General features: G+C 36.6%; 1 protein-coding gene and 1 non-coding gene across 9 annotated transcripts in view; both read right to left on the bottom strand.

The window, feature by feature from the left end:
- The window catches only part of unc79 (UNC-79 domain-containing protein), a 71,146-nt gene that overhangs the window by 6,545 nt on the left and 49,151 nt on the right, over positions 1 to 15,450 (bottom strand). For all 8 annotated transcript variants that reach the window (XM_089237774.1, XM_089237777.1, XM_089237775.1 and 5 more), the window contains 11 exons: positions 13,979 to 14,094; positions 13,717 to 13,802; positions 8,743 to 8,985; positions 7,606 to 7,716; positions 6,755 to 6,859; positions 6,248 to 6,328; positions 4,772 to 4,861; positions 4,491 to 4,666; positions 3,640 to 3,829; positions 3,451 to 3,501; positions 1,056 to 1,196 (listed from right to left, as the gene is read on the bottom strand). In XM_089237774.1, the coding sequence (XP_089093900.1) occupies positions 1,056 to 1,196; positions 3,451 to 3,501; positions 3,640 to 3,829; positions 4,491 to 4,666; positions 4,772 to 4,861; positions 6,248 to 6,328; positions 6,755 to 6,859; positions 7,606 to 7,716; positions 8,743 to 8,985; positions 13,717 to 13,802; positions 13,979 to 14,094 (1,390 nt within the window). The remainder of the gene's footprint in view (positions 1 to 1,055; positions 1,197 to 3,450; positions 3,502 to 3,639; positions 3,830 to 4,490; positions 4,667 to 4,771; positions 4,862 to 6,247; positions 6,329 to 6,754; positions 6,860 to 7,605; positions 7,717 to 8,742; positions 8,986 to 13,716; positions 13,803 to 13,978; positions 14,095 to 15,450) is intronic.
- On the bottom strand, positions 14,913 to 14,986 carry TRNAT-AGU (transfer RNA threonine (anticodon AGU)). The gene has a single exon. It is a non-coding gene; the product is annotated as a tRNA-Thr (tRNA).

Genomic DNA, 15,450 nt, shown 5'->3' on the forward strand with positions numbered 1-15,450 from the left:
TGCCCTCCCCATGCATGCACAGTATGTCATAATTAGGTATTTTTATCATGCTTTTTTTTCTATCTTTCCCGCAATGTAAGTGCAACCAGCCTTTTGTGGATGTAAATAAATGAATAAATAATCTGTCACTCGAGCTAAATTTGTTTGAATGTGTTCGGCTTGGGATCACTTTTCATGTATATCTCTATTTCTTTTTTCAGAAAGCTTTTGCGCCATTCCATACAAAATGAAAGGTTAAGTTAAAAGAAAACATATTTAAAGAAAGAGCCTACACTTGAACATGTGCATGGTAACTCTTAACATCTAGTTTGACTACACAGGCATTTTAGGAGCTTATTTTTCTATTTTCCACGTACGATCCTGAATGGGTTCTGTACATAGTGAATCTAGCAAGTGTAGCTAGACAGCAGGGGGTGCACAACTTCCAGCCCGAGGGTTTCCAACTGGCTTGGGAAAAGCGTTTTGGTAGAAAAATATCACAATTCATACAATATGATAAACACTTGAGCTGACCATATAACCTTCATAAAAATATAGGGAATAGGAATCCATATAGGATATCGCCAAAACAATTGCAAATGCAAGTAAAATTCCCAATGATCACCCTATAACCGCTACATATACACAAGTTTCTGGCCCTGCAGATTGAACACTTACCACCCCCTACGCTATAGTACCTACATGTATTATCTAGCTAAAAATTACCCTTTGACATTTCCCTAAATAAGCTGCATTAGTTAAAAAACTTGGTTGATGTAGTGTATGTGGTATGTCATACCAGAAATGACTTATGAAGCTGATATCATTCCAAAGCATCAAAAAGGTGGAATAGTGTTGATTGCTAGTCTAAATATAGCCTAAAATGTTCATGATGATGCAGTAAAAATTTTAACAGGGAAGTATTCTTTTAATGTGGAGGTCTTGCTAAACTGGTTGTGACGTTAATAGTCATTAAATATAAAAAGACATTTTTCAGTGAAAAAATAGTCATTAGAACTCAAAAATCCATAAGGAACAATTTGATAGAAAAGGAAATACACAAAGATCACACTCACCACTTTTGAGTGACACACCAGCTGCAAAATACCCGGAGTCACTTTTGACCAGAAATCAGTGAGAGTCAGTCCGAAATTTTGGCTTTGCTCACTTCCTGGAGGGTTAAGTGACACCATATGTTCACAATACATAGTCCACAGCTGATAAGAGGAAAAGAGAAAAATTTTTTGCTTTTTATTCGCTCACCAGTTAACTATATATTTTTTTCAAAAGTATGTAATCCCAGATGCAGTCCCGTTTCACTGAAAATATTAATGCAATGTCCCATGAAAGTAAAAAAGCAAAATTCCCTAAAGTTCAGGAGAGAAATTGAAATTCCTCAAGATAATTTTTTTTGGGGGGGGGGGGAATCGTCCCCCAGGACAACTACAGCTCCTGGTACCCCTACTATAGTAGCCATCATTCCTAAGAATTATCTTTGGTTCAGCGATTTGATTCCTATAAGCGGCTAACTCTTACATCCATAGATTTTTTTCTGTTGCTCCTGTATAGTTACCACTGGAGTATGCAAGGGCTGAAGAGGAGGCTTAAGCCAAAATTATAATTTTTTTTAAGTAAATAAAAGAAGGAAAAAACCCTTAGTAATTACTTATTAGATATAAAATTTTAATTTTCTAAATTTTAAATTAGTTAAAATATTCATAGCATATTGTTATCCGTAGACATCATTCATTGTCAATGTAGACCGGTGTTTCTTAACCTTTTTTTGCCCGTGGCCCCCTTTGAACCATATTTTTTTCTCGTGGCCCCCCTGTCTTACCCAGAGTTTATGACCCTCATCTAGAAGCAAGATCCTTTATACGTATTGAATTGATTTTTTCACTGAATTTATACTGAACGAAAATTTTGCAAATAAGATTGGCCTCCAGACCACTGGCCTATAATTTATTGAGCTCCCCGTTAGTCCGAGTTCTATTCAGGGCCATCTCAACATCATGGCCCCCCCCCCCCCAGGCAAAGTGATGCTATGGTAGTCTCATAGTTAGCTGGAAATAAGCAGCCTACATATTTCCTACTTATTTTCAAAATTTATTGTACTAAGGTGGGATCCACTTATGGACATGAGACCTCCGGGCATGACCCCTCACAAGAGTGGAACTGACAGAACTGCAGCCCAGGGCCTGATATGGTTTTCATAATTTTTTGTTTTTCACACTATAATTTAATATAGAAGAGGGGTCTGTGCAAAATGTAGCCGAGGGCCTGCAAAAAAACCCCATCCTAGGGATCTTGCTAGGATCCTGCTGCAAAATGTAGGCGTGAGGCATGGGTGGGTCCATACCCTAAGACGGCCCTGGGTTTTATGGGTGGTTTTGTTAGATTCTGTAAGTGAATAGTCACCTTAATTTTTCTTCTCAGCTCTCTGCATCCCTCCAAACCACCTGTCATGGCCCCCTTTCTACATTTTCTTCTGTGGCCACCCCTGAAGTATCCCAGTACCACTAGGGGGCCATATGGCCCCCGGTTGAGAACCACTGATGTAGACCATAATCTCCCAAACTTTTTGTTCCATCGCCCCCTTCATCAGAAATTTTTTTCTCTCATCGCCCCCCAACTGAAGTAAAACCATAGGATTCTATGTTAAATCAGTAGGTTCTATCGCCCACCAGGGGGCAATATTGCCCACTTTGGGAAACACTGATGTAGACTGACTAAACTGTGAAGCACTAATACTTTACTATTTTTCAAGTGCATAACTCTATATCTGGTTCTCAAAGTGGGCAATCATGGTCTAGGGGTGAGTGGTAGGAACTATGGGTGCAACATAGGATCCTATAGGCTAGCTTAATTGAGTTTGGGGGGAATGAGAAAAAGAAATTCCTGAAGAAGGGGGCGATGGAACAAAAAGTTTTCGGAGAGATAAATTTGTTTATCAAAAACTTCTTTGACGAAAGACTAAACCGGTTTCTGACCAGTGTTTTCTTTTTTTTTTATCACAAACCTTTTATGGATAAGTTCTGTCATTCATGGAAGCTCACTTTACTACAAAGCTGTAATCCTCACAGTTTGAGGTGGGAGACAACAGTCAGCATGGATGGTTAACATCCATATTTGTTATGGGCATCTTTTTCCTCAGCCACCTCGTTGGGAATTTTGCCTGTGCCATTATATTTGTATTTAAGGTTATGTACAAAAAAAGTGACAATAAGTGCTCTTCCAAATAACCTTGCAAATAACAAAAATACTGTATTCTGCAAGTTCCTACTACTGAGATGAACGGTGGGAGTTTTAGGAAAATTTTTGATTTGAATTTTCATACAAGAATACAGCAATTCATTAAACAGAGTTGATATGGTCCGACATTATAATATAAAGACGAAATTACAATAAATCTCTCTGAGGGCACCAAAAGATATATCAATACAATTAACAATAAAAGAAATCAATACTCACTTGGCACAGAATAAATGCATGAAACAATGACGACATATGAAGAACTGATACCTGCAACATATTAGAGCTCTGTTGAAAATCCTTATTACCACCATTGGTTATGTAAAGCTGAATTTCGATAAAATGATATAACAGTAAATAACTTCAAAATTAATAATGCTTAGGAAGAAATGTAAGTGTAAGGTTTACTTTTGACTGCTCTGCAAAGCCAGCAAGAATAACTTGAATATGCTCAGCAACATGGCTGTTAGCTTCCAAAGGTATCGGTTGGCAAACAAAAGATGCTGAATGCTGAAGAAGTGAGCTGTGAGTTAGTGCTCCGAGCAGCAACCATGACAAAAGCCTTATATGACTCACACAGTCTATGAACTCTTTTGGCCTGAAAATGTATAGTATAAATGTTTTACTATTAAATTGAAAATAGTAACTGTGATAGAGAACATTACTTTTGGCGATAATATGAAAAACATGATCAACTGTATTTTTCATACAGTAAAGCCTCGATTAAATGGTAATAATTGGTTCTGGATCACTTCAGTTAATACAGGTAATACCTGCAAATGTGAAAAAAAAAACAGTCTGTCAATCCCAGGTGAAATTTATTACAAACAAATAAAAACCGAACTTTGTTACATAATGGTATTGCAAGATTTATGTTGGAAATATTTTCAAATTATTGATTCAAATGGTTTCCCTACCCATCGTGCACTGCTTTGCACCAGTAAAAGGTATGCACAGCCATTTGACTTTGATCTAGCCCTGTGCCTTGATAATAGAGGCCTCGGTTAATCAAGACTTTACCGTGTATGTTATAGCAAATGTTCAAAGTCTGGCTAATTCTTAATGGCCAGCCATTCTATGTATTGACCAAGTCATTTGGCTACAGTCTGAAGTATGGGGGAAAATCTGGACCTTAACAAGTTAATTTGAGAACTGACCAGACTTCTGCCATTGGTCATGACACATGCAATCCTCTGAATTCTATAATTAATAAAAAGCATAAATTAATCTCAATTTATTAAAACTCATATTAAACATACCCCTGTTGAAGTGCTGTAGGTGGATGATAGAGCCATGGTAGATAACGCCCAATAGCCCTATTGTCTCTCCCATTGCCTTTGGATATTTCAATCGCTAAATACTGGGCCATACCCGCTTTCAGTTGCCCACCAAGCGTTTCTTCGTTGAGATGAGTTGAACTACCACACAGCAAATTCTGAAAAGTCATAAGCAAACATCAGAAGTGATCCAATTAAAATTTGTTTTTTAATTATTTGATATATCAAAGCTTTCTTTAAAAATAATGCGAACCCAAGCTTACTTTAACTTTATTCAAAGTATGAACATCAGCAACAAACTCAAGGACATCATTCAAATATTGTCTCATGCATTCACTTGAAGATGTATTGTACTAATGGAGAGAATAACTGAATTTAAGTTGTGAAATACAATCTCACCAGTTGAACATTTTTCATGTTTCGACATACACACAGTTTCAATTACAGATTTGTAAAGAATTAAATCTAAGCACCCTGAGCATTTTCATACCATCAGATTGGAAAATATTAATATTCAAGGTTTAAATATACAGGGTGTTTGTAAACGTTTTAGAAAAAATTGGAGGGGTGATAGCACCCATCAAGATAAACAATGTTTATAATGGAACCTATAGTTGCGATACACTTAGTGTCAGAAAAGTTAAACAAAAACATCTAACAAGCACAGGTCCTTACTTCTGCAGAGTCATTTCTGCTCTGCCAGAGAAGCAGCACTTCTCCAAAGCATAACAGTCAATCATTCATTGTATGCGCACATTTCTAGTGAGAAGAAGCATCTGATTGGCTGACCAACATTGAAGCCAGCTGAAGCAAACTTGATTATTTATGCTCACCGGACCTAAATTTGCTGGATTTCTTGTAGGGGCACATGCAAGCATTTGGTGTATGAGAAATCTGCATAAGCAGAAGATCTCATCAGAAGAATCCTGGTTGCAGCAGACAAGATATAGGACACTAAGAATCTATATCTGCCAGAACTAGGAGTACACCAGTCTTTCATTTGCCGATGGGAACTGTACAATGACACCCTTGGATGTCAATTTGAGCATCTGAGTCTTTCACTGATCTGCATGGGAATTGCGAAACTTGTGATTTCAATGTCTTTTTTTTTAACTGTTGAAACTCCAACTGAAAAATTTGCTTTATGCTTTCCTAACACTCTAAGTGGATTGCAACCATAAATTCCATCATAAATATTGTTCGTCTTCACAGGACACTATCACCCCCTTCCAATTTTTTCCAAGCAGTTTAGGAACACCCTGTATATCCAATATAAGATGGGGGTCAATTATCAGCACTTGATAATCCCATTCAGAATCAGTATTTAAACAAAATATTTGCATCATATAAAAGTCTTTCATTTCCTATAATATGTTTTTAGACCTAATCAATCAATTTATGAAGCAATAATCCAAAACCACAAAACAAAGCATGTTTCAAACTAAGTTTCTCCTATAAAGAAGAGTGCCCACATCTGCTAATCTTGAAACTGCTTCTAGTACTAATTTTCATTGGTAATAATTTATAATATTGGAAACCTTTTTTTCTTCTTAAAATTTGCCTCAACATTTGTAATAAAAAATAACTCTAATGATGATAAAATAGAGTTTTTTAAGGGAATTTAAGTAGCGATAATAAGTAGTGCCACCACTGGGAATGAAATGCAGCCTGGTATTTCAAAGAGCTCTAGTACAAACTATTGCACACAAAAAAAGATTAAAAAAATGAAATCAATTTACCATATTACTCTCTCCTATTGAAGTGAAATCTTCAACTATTATATTGGGCCCCAAGCATCCACCAGCGTCTTCAAGAACAAACTTGAAAGAAATAGAATAGTCACTTAGAATAGTAACAGTGAAAACTTAGCAGCACACAAAAATTTGGCATGACTGCTCATTTTTCCAGTTCAATTTAAACACTCTGGTGTTGATGATACTCTGACTGGAATTGTCAATACCACGGGGTAAGCAAACCTGCAGAAAGTGGCACATCATATTGTTGAGAATGGCATACAAAATGATGTCACAAAAATTTTTATACTGGTGAAAAAATATTTGAAAACAGAGAAACTTTTGTGCACCGCTGGTATTGCTCTGAAATAAAAAAATTTTGGTTGAAAACATTTTTACAGTAATCCGGTTAATAGTTGCAATAAAGGAAAAAAAATCATGAATCATTCTGATGCCATTCTAAAATCATGTAAACATGTAACTGCTTTATATATAAAAAGATTACTTTCCTACCTGAACTAAAATCAACAGATTGGCATCAGGAACCGAGGATTTGAATTTGAGGGCTTGAACGAGTTCAAAAACTGATGTTCGAGTGAGTACAAGCTTGTCTCGTTCCTATTTGAAATTGGGAGAGATGAAAATTTTGAAATTGTGAATACAGAAACAAAAGCAATAAAAAAAGTAATAATCAGTAACATAGGCGTATGCAGAATTTTCTCGAGGGGGTTCCAGATTTTTTTTCCTTCTGAGGGGGGTTTACTTTTTTTTCCTGAAAAATAACACTATAATCTTGGCTCGGGAGAGGGGGAGGGTTAGTACCCCAAACCTCCTCCTCCCTTTTGCGTACGCCAATGATCAGTAATGTTCTGATATAAATCACAACAAAAAAAAACAACCTACAATTAAGATAAATAAAAAGAAATTTGTGTCTATTTTCCTCATTATATTCACCTTTATTGTGAATTTTCTCCCATATAAAGGAAGCAATGTAAAATTTTGAACAGTTTTTTTCAATTAATGCCAAAAATTAATCAACACAGAAGCATATGACAATTGGACATTCCCGCATATCTATCTTTCTTTCTTTTGACCCAAGCACAACACCTGTCTATCCTCATGGACAATTTACAGCCAACTGAGTTGTGGCATAAGTGTGTGTACTTAAGTCTGAGTACATATCTAGCATTGTGTGTGAATTTTTCAGTGCTACCAATTCAAACTGTGGGCAGAAGTGTAATGATTAAATATTTGTTGTAGGTCTGGTGCTCTCTGTGGAGAGACTTTTTAACAAGGCGATCAGCTCCCACCAATATCCATGTAATAAAAAATAATATAAAAACAACAGATGTTAAAAAACTCACTTTCACAATGTTCCGGAAGCAATATCTGCAAAGGTCAACAAGTTGCTGATAATCAAGCTGAGAATGTTGAATTGCATGGCTTAGTATCTTTGAAAATGGATCCAACAAAGACTAAAAAAAAAGTTACAAATAATATAAATTTCAATTTGCTGCATTCATTATAATCACTTGTAAACAAAAATTCTTGTAAATGAAAAGGGGGAAAAAATTGATTTCTCGTGTTTTGCTTTACAGGTTAAATTTTTAAAATTTCAGCCTACAAAGTGAAACACAAGAAATTGGGTTTTTTTTCCAAGTTAAGTGAATGTTTCACTTTTTCAACTGAGCAACTAGGTTCGACTCTTGATTAGTAAAAGATGATGACCCTTGCACCTTCTAGAAATGTGACTATCCTGAAAACACATATATCAACTAATTAGTATGGAATTTGAAAGGCTTCAAAGCTCCTATAAGAAACCTTCATAATAAAAATTATGTTCATAGACTGTTTGGCAAAAGGAAGACTATTTTTTCTGCAGGACCACTCTTACCAGACTTGAGGCCCATTGTGGAAATAATCATAAAACTATCTTCATAATAAGAATGATTTTAAATTCATTATACATCGAACTCCCAGAATGAGCATTTCCCATTAATGGTCATTTTTCTGAATCCTGGACAGCAGCAGTCTCACATAAAACTGAACTATGCACCACTTTGGGCCTCATAGATGTTGGAGATGTCATAAGCAACAGGAAAATAATTGTTATCTTTGTCAATCGCCCATCTAATGGCCTCTAAAATAGGTGTTTTTCAGAACCTCCCTAAATCTTAAGGTCATAATGTTATTCACTGGCAATCTCCCCTTGCAGACAAAATTTGTATTCCATTGATTTATGTAATCATCTCATTGTGCAAATAGCCATTTAATGATGTTTTAATCATTTTTATAGTTGAAGAGCAGTCACCTTACAAAAAAATTGTTTTTCATTTCTATTCTGTAAGTGTGGCACCTGTCACATACCCTTAAGAGTGGCTCTGGGTTTCTGACAGATAAACAAAGCATTCACTTTGAAGCATTAAATAAATTAAACTTATTGTATAATATAAATAACCTCACTTAATAAAATGAATAAATGGACCTTAGTTTTTTCATACCTTGGAGCTATTGATAACAGGAGTTTTCAATGCAGCCAGCATGATCTGCAAAACATTGTTCAGTTGGCATGGTGCCTGAGGTAGAGCAAAAATAAGCTTCCTGAGGAAAGTCTCCAGCTGTTGGAGAAACAACCCCCATGGTGGGATGCTGCTCTCTAATGGTAGGCATCCTAAATATGCTGATACATTATCTAGAATATGGAAGACTGTTTCATGATGGAGATGCTTCTTGTCGTTCAGATTCTAAAAGAGTAAAATAGGATGGTAATGAAGGAACGTATAAAAATGTTAGTAAAGAGGTCTGTCTTAAAAAATGTGCCAAAAAAAAGTTTCTCTAAACATTGAAAGATGAACATTTTATCCAAAACAGCAGTGGACATCCTTAAGTAATGGGACCTATGATTAATCAATTCAAAGTGTTGCAATCAATGATCAGACATGGGTACTATGAGGATAAAAAATTTAGAAATCCCTGCTCTATGTTATCTTGTAGCTAACTAGTTGAGGCAGCTCCAGTATAACACGAAACAAGCATAGTTTTAACAACATAAATACGTTAGACGAATAAATACAATACAACTATGTATGGAAGAATATGGAATTAGATGTTAGAGACACATCTAACTCTGTTCGCTTGGGTGTGGTTTCAAGATGACAGTCAGAGGGTTTGTTTTCCCTGTAAAAAAAACCGTAGTGAGACCAAAAATATCACCAGAATCGTATATGTTTAGTTCTCAACATACTTCAAAATGGTGCGGATGATCAAATGGAAACAGCAAATAATGAATAATTTTCATAAATTTTTATGTTCACATGCTTAACCAAACCAAAAATGATTTATATTATAGTATCATCTTTCATATAGTTATCATGACATAGTCTGCAAAGCTAATAGAATTTCATATATGTTACGTACGGCATACCGTAAGTGTGATGCGCATACATTGTCATATGCTTTCTGTGTGTACGTTCGCCCGACTCTGGAGTTCTGTTCGCAAGTATGGAGCCCTTACAAAATCAAGGACATACAGCTCCTCGAAAAGCCACAGAGGTCGTTTACTAAACGAATACCTGGCATGAGCGGTCTATCTTATTGCCAGAGACTTCAATTTCTGGGTTTACACTCACTGGAATGGCGTAGAATCACTGCAGTTCTGAAGATGTGCTACAAACTAGTCCACCAAATTGTTTATCTACCATCGAGAGAGCCTTTCTTTGAGATCATAGACAGGCGTGTTAACCTACGTAGGCATCGCTTCCAAATAAGAATACCAACGGCTAGAAGGGATTGCTTTTTCCACGGATATAGATGCCATGTGGCAAGAATATGGAACAGTCTTCCATCAGAACTTGTATGTGCCTCCTACGCAAGATTCGCTTCCACTATTGAGGATTTCGACCTGACTCCGTATGCGAAGTGCTTCCCGTACTGACTATTATTGTTATTATTTTTCTTTTAGTATAAGTGCATTTCATGCCTTCTGGGGTTATTGTAAATAAATAAATAAATTTTGGGTTTTACGCTAATTTAACATGCATCGTGTGTGGGAAAATGTAAAAAGAATAGTCTGAATAAAAAAAAAACCTCATGTATGTTTGTTTCTGTGTGAAATTTAGCAGCCTGTTTATTAATTTTCTGTGTACCATCAATATTTCAATACTGGAAGCGCACCGAATGTTTGTTATGCTACATTTTTGTGTGTCAATAATTACGTTTCTTATTGTGTAAAAAAGATATTCAGACAAAAAAAAACTATTTAAGTTTAGTTTAGCTTTTAGTCCTAGTAAGGTAATGCACATGTTGCCACAAGTTGTCTGGGTGTAGTAGTAGTAGGTAGGGCCTCCAAAAAATGGCTCGGGGATCCATGATGTTCTTGGGTCGGCAGCCTCGTTGGGCAATTTGCCTGTTGTGGCGTTGTATTTGTATAAACATTTCGATAGTGATTGTTAAGGCAAAGAAACCATTGTTGCCAGACGATTTTTTACCCATTTTGGGCATTTGCCCTGCTCTGATGAACTTTTAAAGTAGCCTATGGTTCAATCCTGGTCCTGTGTGATACATGTGCAAAATTTGGCCACAATTGGTCTAAAATGATAGATTTGTATAAAGAATAAACATACATACATAGATACATGCATACTTTCACATTTATATATAAGATACTGACTTAATTTCATATTTATAGCTTCCAGCAGTTTGGGCTCAGCAATAATTGCCCCATATAACTTTGAACCCCCATCCCCTTTAATTCATCGTTAATGAGTTTCACATTACAAAATAAAACTACTGACCAAATTTCATATTTATAGTTTGGATGATTTTGGCTCAGCGATGATTGCCCCATATAACCTTTCAGCCCCTCCCTCTCATGACCACTTTATAGGCCGAATTTCGAAAAAAAACCCTCTTAGTGAGTCTACGTCAGGAAATAAAACTGACAAAATTTCAAATCAAATCAATTTATTCATTTACAACATACAGAGATTTAGATTAGTTTAAACAAAACAAAACATATTTATCATCCAGAGGCTGTGATGCCTGTACGGATGATTGAAAATTTATATGATAATTAATGAATAAAATATATAAAACATACGACATGAACAGAAACATAAAACAAAAAAAAGAGACAGATATACAACATAAAAGAGACAAAATTATCACTGTCAAATAAAAAAATACGTAAAGATAAAAAAATCAAGAACGAAAAAACATAACACAAAAAAGACAAAGTTCTTAATGCGTGGCGAGAAATGTAAAATAAAACAAAACATTATAGATAAAAATTATATGAGTAAAAAAAATGAAATTCGCACATACATAAACACACACAAACAAGAACAATTTTTTTTTAATTGAAAAAATACACATAATTAAAGTGGCAAAGCTAAATTGAATAAATTTATTGCTCCTACTAAAGGTCAAAATAAGAGTCTACATCGTCTATTGAAATTAATAATTTGAATAATGATTTTTTAAATGCCGCGTGTGTGGGTATATTTTGTATTTCTAGTGGTAGTGAATTATATAATTTTGGAGCTAAATAATAAAAATGTTTACGAAAAATTTCTTTCCTAAAAGTAGGAATACGGTAAATCATATGAGGTCTTCACTCGGAAACATTATCTTTTAAACTGCATAAGCCTTTATTACGGTTTAAGAACAGAATAATACAAAAAAGAGCGTTATGGCGTAAAGGAAGTAGATTAAGATTTCTAAAAATTGTAGAAGAATGAGGCTGACCCCGATTCAAAATTTTGAAAACTCTCTTTTGTATTGAAAATAAAGGCAATAAATTAGTTTTATAATCACCACCCCATATAATTGCACCATAATTCATAGATATAGATAGCTCCAGCAATTTCGGCACGGCATGATTTCTCTGTATAACCTTTGAACCCCTTTATGACCCTCTTAGGGATCAAATTTTGGAAAACCAATTCTTAGTGAGTCATGAAATAAAACTACCGACCAAATTTCATACATATAGCTTCAGCCGTATTGGCTCAGCGATGATTAATCAGTCAGTCAATTACTCAGGACATGTTATTATATAAACTGAAGAGCAAAAAAAAACTGGTACAGGCATGCGTATGCAAATAAAGAGATATGGAACCAATCAGAGCCGGCAACACCTATATAACACAAAAAGTGTCTGGCATGGTTGTTAGATCGGTTACTGCTGCTACAATGGCAGGTTATCGAGATTTAAGTGAGTTTGAACATGGTGTTATAGTCGGCGCACGAGAGATGGGACATAGCATCTCCGAGGTAGCGATGAAATTTAGATTTTCACGTATGACCATTTCACGAGTGTACCGTGAATATCGGGAATCCGGTAAAAAATTAAATCTACGACATCGCTGCGGCCGGAAAAAGATCATGCAAGAACGGGACCAACGACGACTGATGAGAATCATTAAACACCACAGACATGCAACCCTTCCGCAAATTGCTGCAGATTTCAATGCTGGGCCATCAACAAGTGTCAGCGTGCGAACCATTCAGCAAAACATCATCGATATGGGCTTTCGGAGCCGAAGGCCCACTCGTGTACCCTTGATGACTGCACGACACAAAGCTTTACACCTCGCCTGGGCCCGACAACACCGACATTGGTCTGTTGAGGACTGGAAACACGTTGCCTGGTCTGACGAGTCTCAGTTCTAATTGCTTCGAGCTGATGGACGTGTACGGGTATGGAGACAACCTCATGACTCCACGGACCCTACATGTCAACAGGGGACTGTTCAAACTGGTGGAGGCTCTGTGATGGTATGGAGCGTGTGCAGTTTGCGTGATATGGGACCCCTGATCAGGGCCGTCTTAAGAGCAACATGGGCCCCCGGGCCAAGTGATTTTTCAGAGGTCCTACCTCGCAAATTCTCGAAAAATTCAACTACTTCTCATTTTTCTGAGGCCCCTCTTCTCTTGGGGGCCGTGCCCGGGTAGGCCCATGCGTTAAGACGGCACTGCCCCTGATACGTCTAGATACGACTCTGACAGGTGACAGGTACGTAAGCATCCTGTCTGATCCCCTGCACCCATTCATGTCCATTGTGCATTCCGACGGACTTGGACAATTTCAGCAGGACAATGCGACACCACACATGTCCAGAATTGCTACAAAGTGGCTCCAGGAACACTCTTCTGACTTTAGACACTTCCACTGGCCACCAAAATCCCCAGACATGAACATTATTGAACATATCTGGGATGCCTTGCAACGTGCTGTTCAGAAGAGATCTCCACCCCTTCGTACTCCTATGGATTTATGGACAGCTCTGCAGGATTCATGGTGTCAATTACCTCCAGCACTACTTCAGACATTAATCGAGTCCATGCCACGTCGTGTTGCGGCACTTTTGTGGGCTCGCGGGGGCCCTACACGATATTAGGCAGGTGAACCAGTTTTTTTGGCTCTTCAGTGTATATGTATATAGATAGATAGATAGCAAAAAAATAAAAAATACCTCAAAGACACTCAACAGTGGTGTAACCTGATTAACTTCTGTGAAGTCAGCCAAAGCAGCAGCCATTGTTTTGTAGAAATCTGGATCTGAAATTGATTATGTTATTATGAGAAATTACCAAAAAAACATATATATATATATATATAAGATTTAAAAAAAATTATCCTCTTGTTAAAGTCAATCATACTATATTCATTTCTCACATTTCGTACTCAGCAGCGTAATTTTAAAATGGTCATCAAAAGAAGTTACAAGGTATTACCAAGTGTATGTGACTGGAATATCTGAATGAAGATATCATTCGGTGCCAACTGATGAAGCATACATCTGAGGAACTGCCGTGCAACACTCACTGAGCCACCAGGAAGATGAACGTTACTGAAATTAAATTATTAGGAAATTTGGTTAATCATTTGTGGGCATAGATTATAATTACACATCGATTCAATCATAGGACATCATGATTGTTTTCAATAGAGCAATATACGTAATCAAAAATATATCACAAATAAAGAAAAAAAGAATATCACAAATATATTCTTTTCTTTCTTTTTACATTCGGAGGGAACACTTGTGAAAGGATTGTTATTTCAGAAAACTAAAACAGATTTCCTACAGAAATGTGTAGAAAGCATTTTGATTTTAAGTTATTGTGAATAGAAAAACCTCTCCATTCACAATTCCAATATACACAAAAAATTCACAACTTTTGAAAGACCAAGGTTATGATAAACTGAAAGAATTTGAATGCATTTGAATGCACATTTTCACCTGAATTCAGGTGAAAATATTTTTTTTCATGAAAAAAATATAACGAGGCTTTCAACTAGTTTCTCAAAATAATAATAATAATCCTTAATATTCTAATTTGCTGAGTTGCATGAAGGCCTCAGACAATAATTTGCTGTTGACATTGCTGACCAAGAACAAGAATTTACATAACTGAAAAGTTATGAGTAATATGATAATTTTAGCTCTTTTAGGTTTGCCAGCAAAATCTGCTTGATCATTTTTTCTGACAAAAATTCAAAAATTTCCCTGAATGAAACTCTGGAAAAAAGAATTCAAAATCTTAAACTTCCAAATTTCCAAGTGTTTAGAGAGATTTAGATGGCTTTTTTCTCAGCCAGAGATATCAAGGAAACAGTTATTTTCCGGATATTACGCTGAGGTGAGCTCGGAAAGAAAAGTCATCACGTCTCTGCCGGGACTCGAACCCAGGCCCTCTTGCATACTGGGCAAGCATGCTACCATCTACACCACTGGAGACACATGAATCTGCCTTCCTAATTTCACGCACTGTGTCGTGAGGCGCTGAAGTAGAGGCATTAGTAGCCTCTCTTAACTTCAGGAAATGGCCCCCGGGTGGGACGGTTTAGAGAGATTTAGATGGCTTTTTTCTCAGCCAGAGATATCAAGGAAACAGTTATTTTCCGGATATTATGCTGAGGTGAGCTCGGAAAGAAAAGTCATCACGTCTCCGCCGGGACTCGAACCCAGGCCCTCTTGCATACCGGGCAAGCATGCTACCATCTACACCACTGGAGACACATGAATCTGCCTTCCTAATTTCACGCACTGTGTCGTGAGGCGCTGAAGTAGAGGCATTAGTAGCCTCTCTTAACTTCAGGAAATGGCCCCCGGGTGGGACGGTTTAGAGAGATTTAGATGGCTTTTTTCTCAGCCAGAGATATCAAGGAAACAGTTATTTTCCGGATATTATGCTGAGGTGAG

This window comes from Pholcus phalangioides, unplaced genomic scaffold, assembly GCF_987345545.1.
Source record: "Pholcus phalangioides strain wild (caught in Gottingen) unplaced genomic scaffold, Ppha-v1.0 ptg000010l_1, whole genome shotgun sequence".
NCBI lineage: Eukaryota > Metazoa > Arthropoda > Arachnida > Araneae > Pholcidae > Pholcus > Pholcus phalangioides.